The following is an 18,444-nucleotide window of genomic DNA, read 5'->3' on the forward strand; positions in this document are numbered from 1 at the left end:
GGGTCTTTGTCTTCACTCCTCATTTGTTTCTAAATAAAGTATTCTTCACTGTTATTACTTTGAGACTTAGAGCATTTGGCTGTATCAACCCCTCCTTATTGGTCCCTACCCCTGCCTCACAAAATCTTGGCCATTGGCTCATTTTCCCTCTTCATTGTAAACTTTGCTACAATCCTGACTATCTCCAGTGTTCATGTATATGGTTCATATAACCCCCTGAACCCTTAGTTCCTTAGGATTCTCTCTGTATAAGATCATGTCATCAGAGATAGATATTTTTCTTTCCATCTAGGTACTTTTTTTTTTTCCTCCTGCATAATTTCTATGGCTAGAACCTACAATGCAGTGTTGAATAGGACTGGTGAGAGCAAACATTTGTGCCTTTCTAATATTAAGGATAAAGCATTCAGCCTTTCACTGTTATGTATGATGTTAGCTCTGCTTTTTCACAGTCTTTATCAGGTTGAGGAACTTCTAATCATATTTTGTTGAGTGTTTTTATCATGAAAGGGTGTTAGATTTTGTCAAATACTATTTCTGTGAGTATTGAGATAATTTTTTGGCCCTCATTCTCTTATGTGGTGTATGACATTGACTGATTTACATATGTTGAACCAACTTTACCTTTCTTGGATAAATCCTACTTGGTCATGGTATGTAATCATTTTATGTGTTGCTAGATTCAGTTTGCTAGTATTGCGTTGAAGATTTTTGTGTGTATATTCATAATAAATATCAGTCTATAGTTTCTTTCTTTCTTTTTTTTAAATGTCTTTGTCTGGTTTTGGTATTATGGTCACATAGATTGAAAAGGGAAGTGTTTCTTTAATTTCTATTTTTGGAAGAACTTGTAGGATTCACCAGTGCAGTTATTTGGGCTTGGGCTCTTCTCTTCTCTTCTTTCTTTTTTATTATTTATTTTTAAATTTACATCTAAATTAGTTAACATATACTACAATAATGATTTCAGGCATAGAATCCAGTGATTCATCCCCTACATATGACACCCAGTGCTCATCCCAAAAAGTGTCCTCCTTAATGCCCCTTGCTTATTTAGCCCATGCCCCCACCTGCAACCCCTCCAGCAGCCCTCAGTTTGTTTTCTATATTGAAGAGTCTTTTATGTTTTGTCCCCCTCCCTGTTTTTATATTATTTTTGTTTCCCTTCCCCTATGTTCATCTGTTTTTTATCTTAAATTCCACATATTAGTGAAATCATATGATATTTGTCTTTCTCTGACAAATTTTGCTTAGCATAACATACTCAGGTTCCATCCATGTTGTTGCAAATGCCAAGATTTCATTCTTTTGATCTCCAAGTAATATTTCATTGTGTGTGTGTGTGTATATATGTGTGTGTGTGTGTGTGTGTGTGTGCATGCATGTGTGTGTGTGTATACGACATCTTTATTCATTCATCTGTTGATGGACATTTGGGCTCTTTCCATACTTTGGTTGTTGTCAATAGCACTGCTGTAAATATTGAGGTGCATGTGTGCCTTTGAAACAACACACCTGTATCCTTTGGATATGTACCTAGTAGGGCAATTGCTGGGTTGTAGGGTAATTCTATTTTTAATTTTTTGAAGAACCTCCATACTGTTTTCCAGAGTGGCTGCACCAGTATTTATTCCCACAAGCAGTGCAAAAGGGTTCCTCTTTCTCTGAGTCCTCGCCAACATTTTGTTGCCTGAGTTGTTAATTTTAGCCATTTGACTGGTGTGAGGTGGTATTTCATTGTGGTTTTGATTTGTATTTTGGGCTTGGGATTTTGTTTGTGGAAGGTTTTTGACTACTAATTTAATTTCTATAGATGTTCTGTAGACATCTATTGAATTTTGTTAGTATGTAGTATTCAAGTCTTCTATTTCTTTGCTGACTTTTTCTTCTGTCCATTAATAAGGAGGAAGTAATTAAAGTCCAACTTGAATTTATCTTGTAGGGAAGGTCTAATAGCAACACATTTTCTCAGTTTTTGTTTATATGATGATGTTTTAATTTCTCCTGAATTTTGAAGGCTAATTTTGCTGGATATAGAATTCTTGGTTGATAATCTTTTAACATTTTGACTCTCATGCTTTCTGATCAAAAATCAGCTGTTAATCTTACTGAGCTTGTCTTCTACATGATGAATCCTATTTTTATTTTTCTTGCTTTGTTTAGGATTCTCACTTTTTTTCTTTTTTTTTCTAGTTTTTGACAGTTTATGATGTGTCTCTTTATTATATTTTGGAGTTTGTCAAGCTAATGATTAGAAGCATTTTTTTTAATGCCCTGAACCATTAAGTATCCCAGCCTTTTACAACAGTGTGTGTGTGTGTGTGTGTGTGTGTGTGTGTGTGTGTGTGGATGCTTTCAACAACCTGGTAAGCAGTTTGTAGCTCTGCTTTAACCTTCATTTCCTTCTTTTTGCTCAGAGACTCAAGGAGAGCCAAAGGTGAGAGGTTAAGTTCTTCTCAGGTATTTCCTTGGCATGCACAGAGCCCTACACAGGTGTATGGCCTTCTCTGTGTCCAAGAATATGTTGGGGGTATTTCAGAGCCTCCTGTGGACATCTCATTCCTCAGGTTTTTCTTTAAAGTTTTTTTGATCATTGCCATTTCAGGCAGGTTGAAATTTTAAGCAGTGGCATGGATTTTTTTCAACAAATGTATTAGAGATAAGGCTGTTCCCACTGAGAGTCTCCAAATTAGTTCAAATGAAACAACAGCTGAGAATGAGCCTTTTCTAGGAGGGTGTTAGGTCAAATAGTAACTATTTTCTGGAAATGGTGCTTTTGAAAGAATTCCAAACCCAGTTTACCACCCACTTCTTCCTCCCAGTGATTGCTGAATTTCACTGCTATTATGCTTGTAAGGCTCTTATTTTCCAAGCTACCACAGAACTGGGCAGATAGGCATAATAATACAATAAATTAAAATGCCACAGGCTTGTTCTTACCAAGATTCAACTGGGGTTTTTTTTCTTTTCTTTTTTAAATAAGTGCTCCTTGGTTGTGGCAAGCATTTCTATATTACTGGAAAAGTTGATTTTAACCAATTTGCCAGTGTTCTCAGTGCTTTTATGGAGGAGTGGAGTTTTTGGAGATATTTATTCTGCCATTCTGCACATATTTCCTTCTGTCTTTTAATTAATAGACTTCATTTTTTAGAGAAGTATTAGGTTTAGAAATATTGAGCAGAAAGCACAGAGAGTTTTCATTTACTCCCTCACCTTCTTTTATACAATTTGCTCTATTATTAACATCTTGCATTAATTGTTAAAGTTTATGAATCGATATTGATATACTAACTAAAATCCATAGTTTACATTAGGGTTCACTCTTTGTGTATACATTCTATGACCTTTGACAAGTGCATAATGATATGTATCTACCATTACCTTATCATACAGAATAATTCACTTTACTTAAATTCTCATGTTCTCTGTGTATTATCCCTTTCTTCTCCACCCACCCCCACCAAGGCAAACACTGATCTTTTTACTGTCTCCATAGCTTTGCCTTTTCCAGAATGCCATATAGTTGTATGTAGTGTTTTCAGATTGGTTTCTTTCACTCAGCAATATCCATTTACATTTCCTCCATGCCTTTTCATGGCTTGATAGCTCATTTCTTTTTGTCACTAAATAATAGTCCATTGTTTGGATGTACTACAGTTGTTTATCCATTCATTTCCTGAAAGATATCTTGATTGCTTCCAAAATTTGGCAACTACGAATAAAGCTGCTCTAACCATTTACATGTGTAAGTTTTGAACTCATTTTGGTAAATATCAAGCATGTTTGCTGAATTATATAGTAAGATATTTAGGTTAGTAAGAAACTGCCAAATTGGCTGTACATTTGGCGTTTTCTCCAGCGGTGAGTGAAAGCTCCTGTTGTTACACATCCTCACCAGCATTTGGTGTTGTTTTGGATTTTAACCATTCTAATAACCATTTGCAGTTGCCAAATGATATATAATGTTGAACATTTGTTCACAAGTTATTTGCCATTTGTATATATTCAGTGAGATGTCTGTTTAGAACTTTACTCATTAAAAACATTTTTTTTTAACATTTAATAATTTTTAAGAGAGAGAGAGAGAGAGCCAGCATGAGTGGGGGAGGGGCAGAAAGAGAGGGAGACACAAAATCTGAAGCAGGCTCTAGGCTCTGAGCTGTCAGCACAGAGCCTGATGCAGGGTTCGAACTCATGAACTCACATCGATCATGATGTGAGCCAAAGTCCGACACTCAACCGAGTAAGCCACCCCAGGTACTCCACTTTTGCTCATTTTTAAATTTGGTTGTTTGTTTTCTTGTTGAATTTTAAGAGTTCTTTGCATATTTTAGATATCAGTTCTTTGCCAGATATTTTACAAATATTTTGTCCCAGTCTGTGACTTGCCTTTTCAGTCTCCTAATGGTGAGTTTCAAAGAACAGGTGTTTTAAATTTTATGCAGTCCGGTTTATAATTGTTCTTTCATGATTGTATTTTTTGTGTTGTTTCTAAGAAGGTAGAAACTCAACATCACCTGAAGTTTCTTCCTTATTATCTTGTGGTTTTACATTTCATATTTAGGTCTTTGGTACATGTTGAATTAATTTTTGTGAACAGTGTGAAAGGTCATTTTTTTTGCATATGGGTATCTAGTTTTTCTAGTATCTCTTGTTGAAAAGACTATCTAGTATCCTTTGTTTTTGTTTTTTGGGGGGTTTTTCGCTAGGTTTTCTTTCTTTTCTTTTTTCTTTTCTTTTTTTTTTTAGTATAATTAGCAATGTTATTATTAGTTTCAGGTGTAAAACATATTGATACAACATTTTTTTATTTTTATTATTATTTTTTCAATATATGAAGTTTATTGTCAAATTGGTTTCCATACAACACCCAGTGCTCATCCCAAAAGGTGCCCTCCTCAATACCCATCACCCAGCCTCTCCTCCCTCCCACCCCCCATCAACCCTCAGTTTGTTCTCAGTTTGTTTTTTTTTTAATTTTTTTTTCAACGTTTATTTATTTTTTTTGGGACAGAGAGAGACAGAGCATGAACGGGGGAGGGGCAGAGAGAGAGGGAGACACAGAATCGGAAACAGGCTCCAGGCTCTGAGCCATCAGCCCAGAGCCTGACTCGGGGCTCGAAATCACGGACCGCGAGATGGTGACCTGGCTGAAGTCGGACGCTTAACCGACTGCGCCACCCAGGCGCCCCTTGTTCTCAGTTTTTAAGAGTCTCTTATGCTTTGGCTCTCTTCCACTCTAACCTCTTTTTTTTTTTTTTTTCTTCCCCTCCCCCATGGGTTTCTGTTAAGTTTCTCAGGATCCACATAAGAGTGAAACCATATGGTATCTGTCTCTCTGTATGGCTTATTTCACTTAGCATCACACTCTCCAGTTCCATCCACGTTGCTACAAAGGGCCATATTTCATTCTTTCTCATTGCCACGTAGTACTCCATTGTGTATATAAACCACAATTTCTTTATCCATTCATCAGTTGATGGACATTTAGGCTCTTTCCATAATTTGGCTATTGTTGAGAGTGCTGCTATAAACATTGGGGTACAAGTGCCCCTATGCATCAGTACTCCTGTATCCCTTGGGTAAATTCCTAGCAGTGCTATTGCTGGGTCATAGGGTAGGTCTATTTTTAATTTTTTGAGGAACCTCCATACTGTTTTCCAGAGCGGCTGCACCAATTTGCATTCCCACCAACAGTGCAAGAGGGTTCCCGTTTCTCCACATCCTCTCCAGCATCTATAGTCTCCTGATCTGTTCATTTTGGCCACTCTGACTGGCGTGAGGTGATATCTGAGTGTGGTTTTGATTTGTATTTCCCTGATGAGGAGCGACGTTGAGCATCTTTTCATGTGCCTGTTGGCCATCCGGATGTGTTCTTTAGAGAAGTGTCTGTTCATGTTTTCTGCCCATTTCTTCACTGGATTATTTGTTTTTTGGGTGTGGAGTTTGGTGAGCTCTTTATAGATTTTGGATACTAGCCCTTTGTCTGATATGTCATTTGCAAATATCTTTTCCCATTCCGTTGGTTGCCTTTTAGTTTTGTCGGTTGTTTCCTTTGCTGTGCAGAAGCTTTTTATCTTCATAAGGTCCCAATAGTTCATTTTTGCTTTTAATTCCCTTGCCTTTGGGGATGTGTCAAGTAATAAATTGCTACGGCTGAGGTCAGAGAGGTCTTTTCCTGCTTTCTCCTCTAGGGTTTTGATGGTTTCCTGTCTCACATTCAGGTCCTTTATCCATTTTGAGTTTATTTTTGTGAATGGTGTGAGAAAGTGGTCTAGTTTCAACCTTCTGCATGTTGCTGTCCAGTTCTCCCAGCACCATTTGTTAAAGAGACTGTCTTTTTTCCATTGGATATTCTTTCCTGCTTTGTCAAAGATGAGTTGGCCATACGTTTGTGGGTCTAGTTCTGGGGTTTCTATTCTATTCCATTGGTCTATGTGTCTGTTTTGGTGCCAATACCATGCTGTCTTGATGATTACAGCTTTGTAGTAGAGGCTAAAGTCTGGTATTTTGATGCCTCCTGCTTTGGTCTTCTTCTTCAAAATTACTTTGGCTATTTGGGGTCTTTTGTGGTTCCATATGAATTTTAGGATTGCTTGATAGAACATTTATATACATTACTCAGTACTCATCATTGTGAATAGAGTCCCCATCTGTCACCAAAACTTCATTACAGTATTATTGACTATATTCCTTGTGCTATACTTTTCATCTCTGTGACTTACTTATTTTATAACTGGAAGTTTGTACCTGTTAATACTCTTTATTCATTTCACCCATCCCCCAACCTGGATCCCCCTGGCAACCATTCATTTGTTCTCTGTATTTAAGAGTCTTTTTGTTTCTTTGTTTGTTTCTTTATTTGTTCATTTCTTTTTTAAATTCCACCTATCGGGCGCCTGGGTGGCTCAGTCAGTTGGGTGTCCTACTGTGGCTCAGGTCATGTTCTCACGGTTTGTGGTTCGAGCCCCGTGTCGGGCTCTGTGCTGCCAGCTCAGAGCCTGGAGTCTGCTTCTGATTCTGTGTCTCCCTCTCTCTGGCCCTCCCTCACTCATGCTCTGTCTCACTCTCTCTCTCAAAAATAAATAAACATTAAAGAAATTTTTTTTAGTTCCACATATAAGTGAAATCATGGTATTTATCTTTTCTCTCTGATTTATTTCACCTAGGATAATACCTTCTAGGTCCATTGATGTTATTGCAGATGGCAAGATCTTTTTTTTTTTTTAACGACTGAGTAATATTCAATATTCGTGTACGTGTGTATATATACACACATACCACATCTTTTTTACCTATTTGTCTATCAGTGGACACTCGGGTTGCTTCCATATCTTGGCTATTATAAATAATGCTGGAATAAACATAAGGGTACAAATATCTTTTTGAATTAGTGGTTTTGTTCTCATTGGGTAAATATTCAGTAGTGGAATTACTAGATTGTATGGTATTTCTGTTATTCTGTCTTCTTTGAAATACCTTTGCTTCTTTGTCAAAGATCAGTTGACTGTATTTGTGGATTATTTTTGGATTCTCTGTTTTGTTCCACTGATCTGTTTATTCTTTAATCAGTACCGCAGTCTTGATTACTGTCGCTTTATGTGGTAAGTCTGGAAATCACTGTCAGTATTCTGACTTTCTTCCTCTGAAGTATTGGTTATTCTGGCTCTTTTTCCTGTTCATATAAACTTTAGAATCACTTTGTTGATATTCACAAAATAATTTGGTGGGATTTTGATTGAGACTGTGTTGAATCTACCATTAAAAAACTATAATAACCGTGAACATAAAAATACATATATTTAACTTTTTCTTAATGATGAAAAAAAGAAACATTAAAGGTTTTGTGAAGTCAGAGTGCAACTGAAATTAGAAAATAAACTAAGAAGAAAAATTCTGTCTCTCCTTGCCTCTTACACATGCATTTCTACTGGCTAGTCTAATGCGTGAATCACAGACTTTAGTACAGAATCACACATATTAGTAATCAAAAAGCTTGGGTAGAAGTGGAGAAGAACATAAATATATAGGTACTGCCACATAGTTTAGGGAGATTCCTTTAAAACGGCAATAATAATTATGCAGTGATGTGATTATTAGGTGTTTGGATTGACTATCAGGTACTATTGTATGGATTCAATTTAAATGGGTTAAAAAAAGCTTATTTCTTAAAGATTAATTTTTGTATTTATCCTGATCTTATTTTGGGGGAGATGATTTTATTTGCTATATTTATAGAACAGTGTTAAATAATACTGGTGATTTCTTTCTTGTGCTTCTGTAACTACTGAACTCATTTTTGCCCTCCCCCAATACCCATATTGGTTCAGTTCTTCATATTCAGTCAACTACCTGGCCTGTGGTCAGCTACATAGATTCTGGCTTTGCTAACACACTGCCAGCCTTACAGTGTATTCCCCAAAACAGCATGCAGTCTTCTGTTGCTTCCACCATCTAATTTCTCTACCAGAAATCCACAGTTGTTAAAATCTGTATACAAATACAGATTTATGCCTGTCAATTTAATATGAGGTGGTGTTTTCAGTAATTCTTCTATTATCTCATGTTTATTTTTCTTTACCTTTTTTACGTCTTCATCCCTGGGTTTGTGCTTGCACTCTTGGAAAGTGATTTTACCTCTCATTTTCAAAAGTTTCAAAGGTTCAGATTCCCATATGTGAACTTCATTGTCTTCTCAGAATGTGAAATCTCAGAATCTTCATTATCTCTCAGTCATTTTTTTTCCTTTCCTGTCTTTAATTGTGTCCTTCTATTTTCTGAAATAACCCTTGTTATGTATTTGTTTTCTGTTCCATCTTTGTCTTCTTTTGCATCTCAGTTATCTTCATTTTTTTCCCCAGCAAACTGCAGTAAGGTGTTATATTACTTCCAATGGTTTGTCAGATAGTCTAGTACCAAATACGTAAGTTTAAACAAATTGTGTTAAAATTTACCATTTGAGGAATATAAGTGAAAGGTTATATGGCATTCTAGTATTCTTTTGACATTTATGTTAGAAAATTTTCTCAACATAAACAAGTTGGAAATTATTTATAATAAATAATATAATAGCAATTAGTTTTTATTTAACATTTACTGTATATCAGGAACTGTTCTAAGCACTTTAACATCTATTACTTCGTATGAGACTTACAGCAACCTAATGAAGTAAGTACTCTTATTATCCTTATAGATCAAGAAAATGAAGGATAGATAAAGTAACTTGTCCTGTTACTAGCTAATAAGTGACAGAGATGAGATTTGAACTCAGGTAATCTAGGCAGGTAATATAAAAATGAATAAGATATGGCCCTATTTTCAAAGGGCTTGCAATGTAATTAGAGGCGATAGCTATATAGATTTCTTTAATTTATGCTCAATAAATTAAGGATCCTAAAGTGCTAGTTTTATCTAGTTGAGGGCATCAGGAAGGGCTTTTGGAGGAAGTAGCATTTTAGTACTAGGAGAAGATATGTTTCATTTGGGATCTCATGGTGGAGGTATTTGAAATGCAAGCTAAGGTATATGAACTTCATTTGGTGTGCACTGGCAAACATTGAGAATTAAAGAAACTGTGGCCCAAAGATATTAAGTATTTTCAGTAGCTAGTTACTATCAGCCAGGATTTAAACCTTAATCCTAGGCAAGAGGCAGTTCTTTTATACCATTGTGGTTTTCTGGATACCATTATCTTTTACCCTGTATTGTTAGTGGTAAAGACTTGTTGTGACTCTTCCTTTGAAATGCTTTTAATTCATTAGTTCCTTGCATGTGGTTCATATTTAGTCAACCTAAAATAAGCCTTATTCTTAGTATCTTCCCTCTCTAATTTTTATTATATTCATTTGGTAAAATAGGAAGTAAAGTTTAATTTGACTATTAACTGGTACTTTTTAATGTGACTGCTTCCAGATTACAATTTTAAAGTAGTGCTTTGTTTTAATGTCACAACCAAAGAACTTTAGAATCTCAGAGATGGAAGCTTGAAAAGAAACAATCTAGTAGTTAAAATCCATGTTCCTTGGGGCGCCTGGGTGGCGCAGTCGGTTAAGCGTCCGACTTCAGCCAGGTCACGATCTCGCGGTCCGTGAGTTCGAGCCCTGCGTCGGGCTCTGGGCTGATGGCTCAGAGCCTGGAGCCTGTTTCCGATTCTGTGTCTCCCTCTCTCTGCCCCTCCCCCGTTCATGCTCTGTCTCTCTCTGTCCCAAAAATAAATAAAAACGTTGAAAAAAAAATTTAAAAAAATCCATGTTCCTTAATCATAAAGTGAAAGCAGCAACAACAACAAAAATAAATTAAAAGGTAACTGTTTTTGATATAGAGGAAAAGAATACACAATCTTTGTCTTCATGGAGTTCATGATTTGGCACAGATTGCACATGAACACAATATACTGTGTTAAGTATCATAGTGGAGCACACTAGAGGACTCTCTAAGGACACCTGTGGAAGTACCAAGCCCCGCTTTAGGAAGGCATTAAGGAAGCTTTCCCTGAGGAAATGCCAACTAATTTAAGATGAAGAGGAGTTATCATTCTTCAGATCAAGTGGGCAGTGGAGGGCAGGGTAAATAGCCTAGCCACGAGTATGGAGAGGTTGACATAGGTTTCGAGATGAGGGAGATTATAGTGTGCTTTGGCAATCTCAGGTAATTGGCTATGGGTTAAGATGTGTTGAGGGATGAAGTTGAAGAATAAATTGGATTTAGGCTATCTGTGGCCTCATAAGCCATATTTGGGTCTCCTTGTCCCTGAAAAACATGCCTTGCGTTTTGTGCTGTTGTTTTTTATTTTCTTGTTCCAGAAAGCCTTCTCTTTCATTTCAGTCATACTTAAACCTCATACTTTATAGTTCATCCCAGGTTCTTTCTTGCCCAAGAAAACCTTCCAAAGTATGTCAACTTTTTTCTCTGAAAACATAGCTCTTATCTCTACTCTTCATATGCTAGATGAGTCTATGTTTTTGTTTTACTACTTTGCTAACTTTTTATTATTATATATTTTTCATCATTCCATGTATACATTGTCCATCTATTCAGTAATGGATGGTGAAATCATATTAATTGATCAGTAGTTGAAATTTAATCATTAAACTGTATTTTGAACCAACAAGTATAAGGCAGAAGTATATGTAAACATATTAGAGTCTTAACTATAGATCAAAAATTTTTAAGTTCTTAAAATTTTTTTTCTTGGGTTAAAACAAAAATCAGGCCTGAAATAAAATACGAAAAAATAATTTCAGAGAAAAATAATTTTGTGAAAACCAAGCCCATGTTGAATATTTAAGAGTTTAGAAATTGGGGAATATTTGTCATAAATTAGAAAATCTAGTGTTTCAGGGCGTCTGGGTGGCTCAGTTGGTTGAGTGTCCAACTTCAGCTCAGGTCATGATCTTGCAGCTTGTTAGTTTGAGCCCCGTGTTGGGCTCTGTGCTGACAGCTCGGAGCCTGGAGCCTGCTTCTGATTCTGTCTCCCTTTCTCTCTGCTCCTCCCCTGTTCACTCTCTCTCTCTCTCAAAAATTAATAAACATTAAAAAAAATTTAGTGTTTCTACTTCTTCTGTGTAGTTAAAATTTAATGTGTTGTGACTTTGGCAAATTTAATGGGTCATGAGTTTAGCTTGAATTCTGCTATGTTAATATGGCCATTATATTGGAGCGAGTACTCGTTCATTGTGTTATGTAATATATTGAGGTCTCACATATGTAACAAGTTCATGTCTTAAGAACCAGCTGGAATCATGTATTACATGAGTGTAGTAATTTAAAATTGCTTTAGCTAATGACTTCTGATCAAAGCATTGTGTTCTTCACAATCTATGAAACACATCAGCCCCAGTTTTTGTGGCTTTTTGGTTTTTGGTTTTTGGTTTTTTTGGTGTGCTTTTTCAAGCACGTATATTGTATGAAACTAAAGGGAAGTTTAAATTTTCTTAGAGTAGACTTTTTAAAATATATTTTAAGATTGGGAAATATGTGGTGTATATAAGACTTTTATAAAATCAAGTTTAATCTTTATTAGAAAAGAAGACTTACCAATAATGTAAAAACAAAGTAGTAACAGTTTGTCTATCTTAACTGTTTGCTGGGACTTACAAGAAATAGGAATCCAGGCGTGTGTGACCAAACTGGGAATGAAGATAGATAGCGTAGTTATGGGGCTAAAAAAAGATGTGACATTCAAGAGACCAGTTAAAATCAAGAGCTAAAAAGCAAACAATCCATTCAGGCAAAGAAAATAAGTGTAATTTGGGGGGGGGGGGGCAAGGCCTTTCCCTAGAGTTTTTTCTTTCTCTTCCATTTACTAAGAAATAAGGTTTATTCAACCAATGTGTAAAATACATAAAAAGGGGAGGGAGTGCAGAAGATAATTGTATTAATGAGAACTAGAACTGATTGGAACTTTTGGTGGAAACAAATTCAGTGTCCGAGGTAAGCAAAAGTCAAAGGCTTTGTGATAATGATAACTGATATGTAATAATCACTGGAATAATTTCATTACCTTGTTTTTTTCTGAAATTATATTGTATATCTTTTCCCTCCAACTTCTTCCCCTGCCCTTCCAGAGGCTCTCCCTATAGAGAATCTCCTTTGGGTCATTTTGAAAGCTATGGAGGGACCCCCTTTTTCCAGGCTCAGAAGATATTTGTAGATGTACCCGAAAATACAGTGATACTGGATGAGATGACGCTCCGGCACATGGTCCAAGATTGCACTGCTGTAAAAACTCAGTTACTTAAACTGAAGCGTCTGCTGCATCAGGTGAGTTCGTATGAACATTTTTAGCTCTGATATTGTGAATTGCAAAATGAATTGACTTTTTAAAGTTAATTGGGTTTCTAATGTCTATTTAGATTTCTGTAGAAATAATGCTTATAAATAGTACATAACAAACTTCTGTGGGAGAAAAAAAACATGGGATTTTGTGTGATGTTCTCAGTATGGTCCCCAACATTTATGAGCTGTGTGATATTTGGTAAGCCAGTTTTTCTCCTATTTCCTCATTTTTATTTTATAAGGTTGTTGACACAATTAGAAATAGTAGTTGTAAATTTAGAGATCTAATACCTGATGTATGGTATTCAGGCATTTAGTCATCAGTAGCTGTTATTATAATTTCAGCTAACTAGGAAATCAACAGCAGTTTTTACTTACATAGTCACGTAATTTAACTTTTGTTTGAAACCTTCAAGTTTAATCTTCCTCAGTCCTTGCATTTCTTTATTCTAGAAAATCTAGACTCAACAGTGATGTGACTTGTCCAAAGACACAGGATGAGCTGATGGTAGAACCTGGCTTCTTGTTCAATAGTACTTTTTTTTTTGCTTGAATTTACAGACAAGGTCAGATGCATAGCAGAAAACTAAGGAATAAAATACCGATTTTATTTTACTTTATTTTTTTAAAGTTTATATTTGAGAGAGGTACCGAGCATGAGCAGGGGAGGGGCAGAGAAAGAGACACAGAGAATCTGGAGCAGGCTCCAGGCTGTGAGCTGTCAGCACAGAGCGGGATGCAGAGCTCAGACTCACAAACCCGTGAGATCATGACCTAAGCCGAAGTTGGACACTCAACCTACTGAGCCACCCAGCTGCCCCTAACAATATTAATTTTAAATCATGAATGTCTTTTGGTTAATTTTAAAGCTTTGTTTATTTGTTTGTTTTTGTAGGCTAGCCAATTTTTGCTTAAAATTATGGTTGAGGAAGAATTGTCTCGCTTCTCTCCTGAATTTATTTTCTGGATTACTTTCCTCAGCGTTATATGTTGTAACTTACTATGAGCAGGGACCATTTCTTAGAATTCCTGGTGTTTATCAAAACCAGGCTCATGATATATGCTCAGTAAAAGTTAGTTGAAGTGAAATATGGCTCCTGTGTTAATAATGATGATTAGTGTAAATACCCAGTTAAAGTCATGTAAATTGTTTTATAAATATTTGATTATGGATTCTCCAGACTGCTCTTCTCTATTCTTGTGGATTTTGGACTACCCTTTGAAAGAAGCTTTTCCATGCTACAACTAGGAACAAGAAAGTAGAGAATCTTTTTCAGATCTGAGATCCTTGGACTTGTCTCAAGGCAGAGATTCCATGATTGAATTCTCCAGACATAGATAGAGCTTACGTTTTTAACTCTAACTAGAAGATAGACTCTGGTTTATAGTGTTTCTCTGTTTACTACTCCGGGGAGATTTTCCAATTAGGAGCTTCAGGGTCAAAGGAAAGAGGAGTTAGAAGGGGTGGGGAATAGCCAAAATATGTTAGATATCTACTTTGAATCAGTTATTGTACTAGCTATACTGTGTACCCTCTTTTGTTTCTGGGTTTATTGGCCTGAAATATGAAGCATGATAAATATCAGCTAATCAGACCAGGCCATGTCTAATAATGACAGAAGTAACATACTTCAGGAGAGAATACGTGATTGATAAGACACTTAAAAGAAAAACTGTGACTCTCTTAATGGTTCTTTTCTGTCGTTACGACCTCGGAAATTTTTAAATGAACACTGATCAAATTAACTTTACCTTTTTATTTATGCATTGAAGACAAAATTATGAGAAGAAAAATTGCAGAATCTTTTTAGTGCATCTTTGAAATTTCACAAAATGCTAATAGAAGTTAAAAGCTGAATGAGTCTAAAATTTCATATAACTGCCTCTTAATTTCTTCCCCATGTAATACTACTACTCACTTTAAAGAAGTTCAGTGTGATACATACACATAGTTTGAAAAATTCACATAGTATCCAGGCTCACTGAAATGCAGAATTTCTGTCCTTCACTCCACCTCAGTCAGCCTTTTTGTTGTTGTTGTTGTTGTTGTTTGTTTATTTATTTTGAGAGAGACAGCATGTGCGAGTTGGAGAAAGGGAGAGAGAGAGGATCCCAGGCAAGGTCTGCACTGTCAGTGCAGAGCCTGATGTGTGGCTCAAATTCATGAACTGTGGGATCATGACTTAAACTGAAATCAAGAGTCAGACACTTAACTGACTGAGCCACCCAGGCATCAACCTTTTCTAATCTGAACAGATTACCGTCTGAAGATTTCTCTAGAGCTATCATGCAGGGACTTCCTTTTGTCATATTCTGGGATTGGGTCCACTATTTCCTGTATATCTTCTTATTTAAAAAAAATTTTTTTTAATAAGTTTACTCCCTCATTTTGCTAGAGTATATCTTTCATTTACTTTCTAAGAGGGGGTAAATGGATGGTAAGTTTTTTTTAGTTAGTACATTACTGAAAATTTCTTTCATCTACTCTACTATAGCATATTAATGATTTGCCTGGGGTGGAAGTGAGTTTTTCCTTAGAAATCTGAATGCATTGCTTTTCTAGGATTCAGGTTAGCCACTGGGAAAAGTCTACATTCTGATCCCCTTTACATTTTATGTTTCCTGTTTTTATTTCTCTGAGAGATTTGCAATCTTTTTTTTTTTTTTTTTTACCCTGGCACTCTAATCTTTTATTTCAGGCATTCTGCAGTTTCACAGTGATGTCCTGGGATTTGAGTTTTGTTGTAGTTGTTTGTATGTTTCCCACTTAATGTCTGGGTAGAGTCTTTGGAGATTCATGTAGTGTGAAATTTTCTTAAGCTATTTCCATGATTTTATTTTTGCCTCATTGTCTCTATCTTTCTGGAATTCTTGGTAATTACAAACTAGAAATTCTGAATTGATTCTCAATCTTTTATCTTTTTATTTCGTATTTTCCTTTGGATTTGGTTATCTTTTCTGGTATATTTCCTCAACATCATTTCCCAGCTCTCCTTTTCTGTTGAATTATTTATCTTGGCAATTGTATTCTTAGTTTTCAAGAACTCTTTATAATATACCATTCCTTATTCATATCATTCAATTTTTGTTTTGTCAGTATATTAAATAGTGTTTTTATTAGGTTTTGTTAAGGTTTCTCAGGTTCCTTGCATTATCTCTCTTTCCAAAGAGTCATTTTGTTTATGTTTACTTTGGTTTCTCTTTCTATTGGAATATTTCTTCAAATATCTGATGATTATTTATTGTTCATTAATATTTAGGAGTGAGGAACTAAAAAGTTGATTCAGGACTCTTTGTACATTAGCTAGGCTGGTCAGCTGGCTGGCTTGATTTTCCAGGACTGCATAGATATCGGAGGACCTGCAATATCTACTAAGTGGAGGATTTTTCCTTCTTAGGTTGTTGTATTTTCTCCTGAGAAGAAACCACTAATTTTTGTTTTGTTTTGGTTTTGCTTGGAATAGAGCTAGAAGACTGGGAGGCTGTTCTTGCCTTATACAGACTTACAATTAATTTCTAGCATCTTTAACCCTGATGGGTCATATTCTTTTTCTGTATCTAGCATTTGGCCCTCATTGGGGTTTTGCAGGGCAAATTGGTTCTTTTTTGTTGTACATATTGATGTACATACATATTGGTGGAATTGCTGTTAGAGAGGTGGAGTTTTGCACTCATTTGCAAACATAAGAACTTAAATTTAAAAGCACTAGTAACCGGTATCTACTTGGGGCTACTCATATGAGATTGATTATTATAGGGAGGAGTCACCGGAGTTCTCATATTTTGACCGAGCCCTGCAAGATTTGACTGAGTACTAGCTCATGAAGAAGAATGTCCACAAAGAAAGAGGTAGTTGCATCATCTCTTTGGTTCTCTTACTTTGGTGTTCTCTCCTCCAGATGGCTTACCCCAAGGCAATGTTCCTTAAATTCAGAAAGAAATATTTTCCTTGATTGTTTTCAGCAGTTTAAACTATTTCCCTTATAAGATTAAATTAAATTCACAAAAGGAAACTAAAGAGAAATGATTAATGAAAATATAAATAGCATAAAAATCATTTCTATAGCCTACTTCTTAGAGGAAACAATAGAATTTTATAGAGCTCCAGGGGACTTTACATATAAATATGTAAAACTTCTATTACCTAGTACTCAGTAAATGTGTGTTAGATTGATTTTAATCAGACAGTTTTATAAATGCCTTACCTGCCTTAGTTCCTGGTGATTCCTTAATCTAGTGGCCCTTCATTGCTGTCTTTATTTTCTTAGTTTTCAGGACCTGATTAAGAGGCCCTACTTGATAAGGACAAATGACAAACAACATTTGTATTGTCTAGATTCCCTTAGTGTCTATTACCATTTTGAAGGAATTGCCTTTAAAATTGGTCTTAGTTATACAAAGGAAAAGAACTGAGAGAGAGAGAGAGAGAGAACAAAAATGTTTATTATAAGGTATTGGCTCATGTCGTTATGGAAGTTGAGAAATCCCAAGATCAGCAGTTGGCAAGCTTGTTCTAGTCTGAATCTGAGTTCTAGTCTGAGTCTAAAGTCTGAGTCTGAGTCTGAAGGCCTGGGAGCTAGGAGAGCCAACAGTGTAAGTTTCAGCATGAGTCTGGGTTCAAAGGCAGCAAAATACCAATGTCCCTGGTTTGAAGACAGTCAGACTAAAAGAGAGTGAATTTTCCCTTACTCCACCTTTTCCTCTATTCAGGCCTTCAGGAGATTGGATGAGACCAGCTTACATTGGGGAGGCATTCTGTAAGTCCATGGAAGGTAGTTTTGGTAGAAGCATTGTGAGCAGAGAAGCAAATCCATATACAGAGTAAGCGTCTATTACAGTAAGGACAAAACATCATCTTTTCCGTGATGAAAGTGGTCTAGTATAATCAACCAGCATTGGTAGCTGGCTGATCATCCAGGGAGTGGTGACATATCAGGGACTCTGTTGATCTCTGCTGCTGGCAAGTTAGGCACTAAAAAATGACCATAGCCAATGTGGCCATGTTGCTGAGTCTGTGCATAATTTGTATCCCTGCCACCATTGCCATTTTGTTCATGAGCCATTTTGGATGACAGAGGTAGCTAGGGAAAGACGCTGACTGGTATCTGTGGAATGGATCAGACTATCCACTTAAATTTTTAAATCCTCTTCTGCTGAGATCACCTTTTGGTGAGCATTCACATGATACAAATATCTTCATATTTTTTGCCCATTCACAGAGGGTCTATCCATACACCTCTTCCCCAAATTTCTTTTTCACCAGTTTTTCAATCATGTTTCTTCTAAGTCCCTGACCATTGGTCCATGAATTGGTATATAATCATATGTCTGGACATTTTTTCTTCTAAGCAAAGTGAATAGCCACATGCATTACTTGAAGTTCTGCCACTGGGAGGATTTCTTTCCTCTGCTACCCTTCCAGGATGTACCAGAAAGGAACCGTAGTGCTGCAGCTGTCCACTGGCAGGTGTTGTCTGCATATTATATGAAACCATCTGGAAACCAAACCTGCGTCTTCTCTTCCTCTTTCAACTAATTTTGGGAACTCCCCATGAGACCATAGTATAGTTTCAGAGAGAGAAGGCAGTATAGCAGGAAGGTAGGGGGACCATGGCATTTGAGCCACTTCTTCATGTACCTTACTTTTATCTTTGGCCTCTTCAGGCC

At 36.3% G+C, this 18,444-nt stretch overlaps 1 protein-coding gene across 9 annotated transcripts in view; it reads left to right on the top strand.

Moving 5' to 3' along the window:
• Window positions 1–18,444, top strand: part of CCSER2 (coiled-coil serine rich protein 2) — a 201,533-nt gene that overhangs the window by 108,121 nt on the left and 74,968 nt on the right. For all 9 annotated transcript variants that reach the window (XM_043596754.1, XM_043596755.1, XM_043596756.1 and 6 more), the window contains one exon: window positions 12,567–12,762. In XM_043596754.1, the coding sequence (XP_043452689.1) occupies window positions 12,567–12,762 (196 nt within the window). The remainder of the gene's footprint in view (window positions 1–12,566; window positions 12,763–18,444) is intronic.

The sequence above is a fragment of the Prionailurus bengalensis genome, chromosome D2 (genome assembly GCF_016509475.1).
Source record: "Prionailurus bengalensis isolate Pbe53 chromosome D2, Fcat_Pben_1.1_paternal_pri, whole genome shotgun sequence".
In the NCBI taxonomy this organism is placed as follows: Eukaryota; Metazoa; Chordata; class Mammalia; order Carnivora; family Felidae; genus Prionailurus; species Prionailurus bengalensis.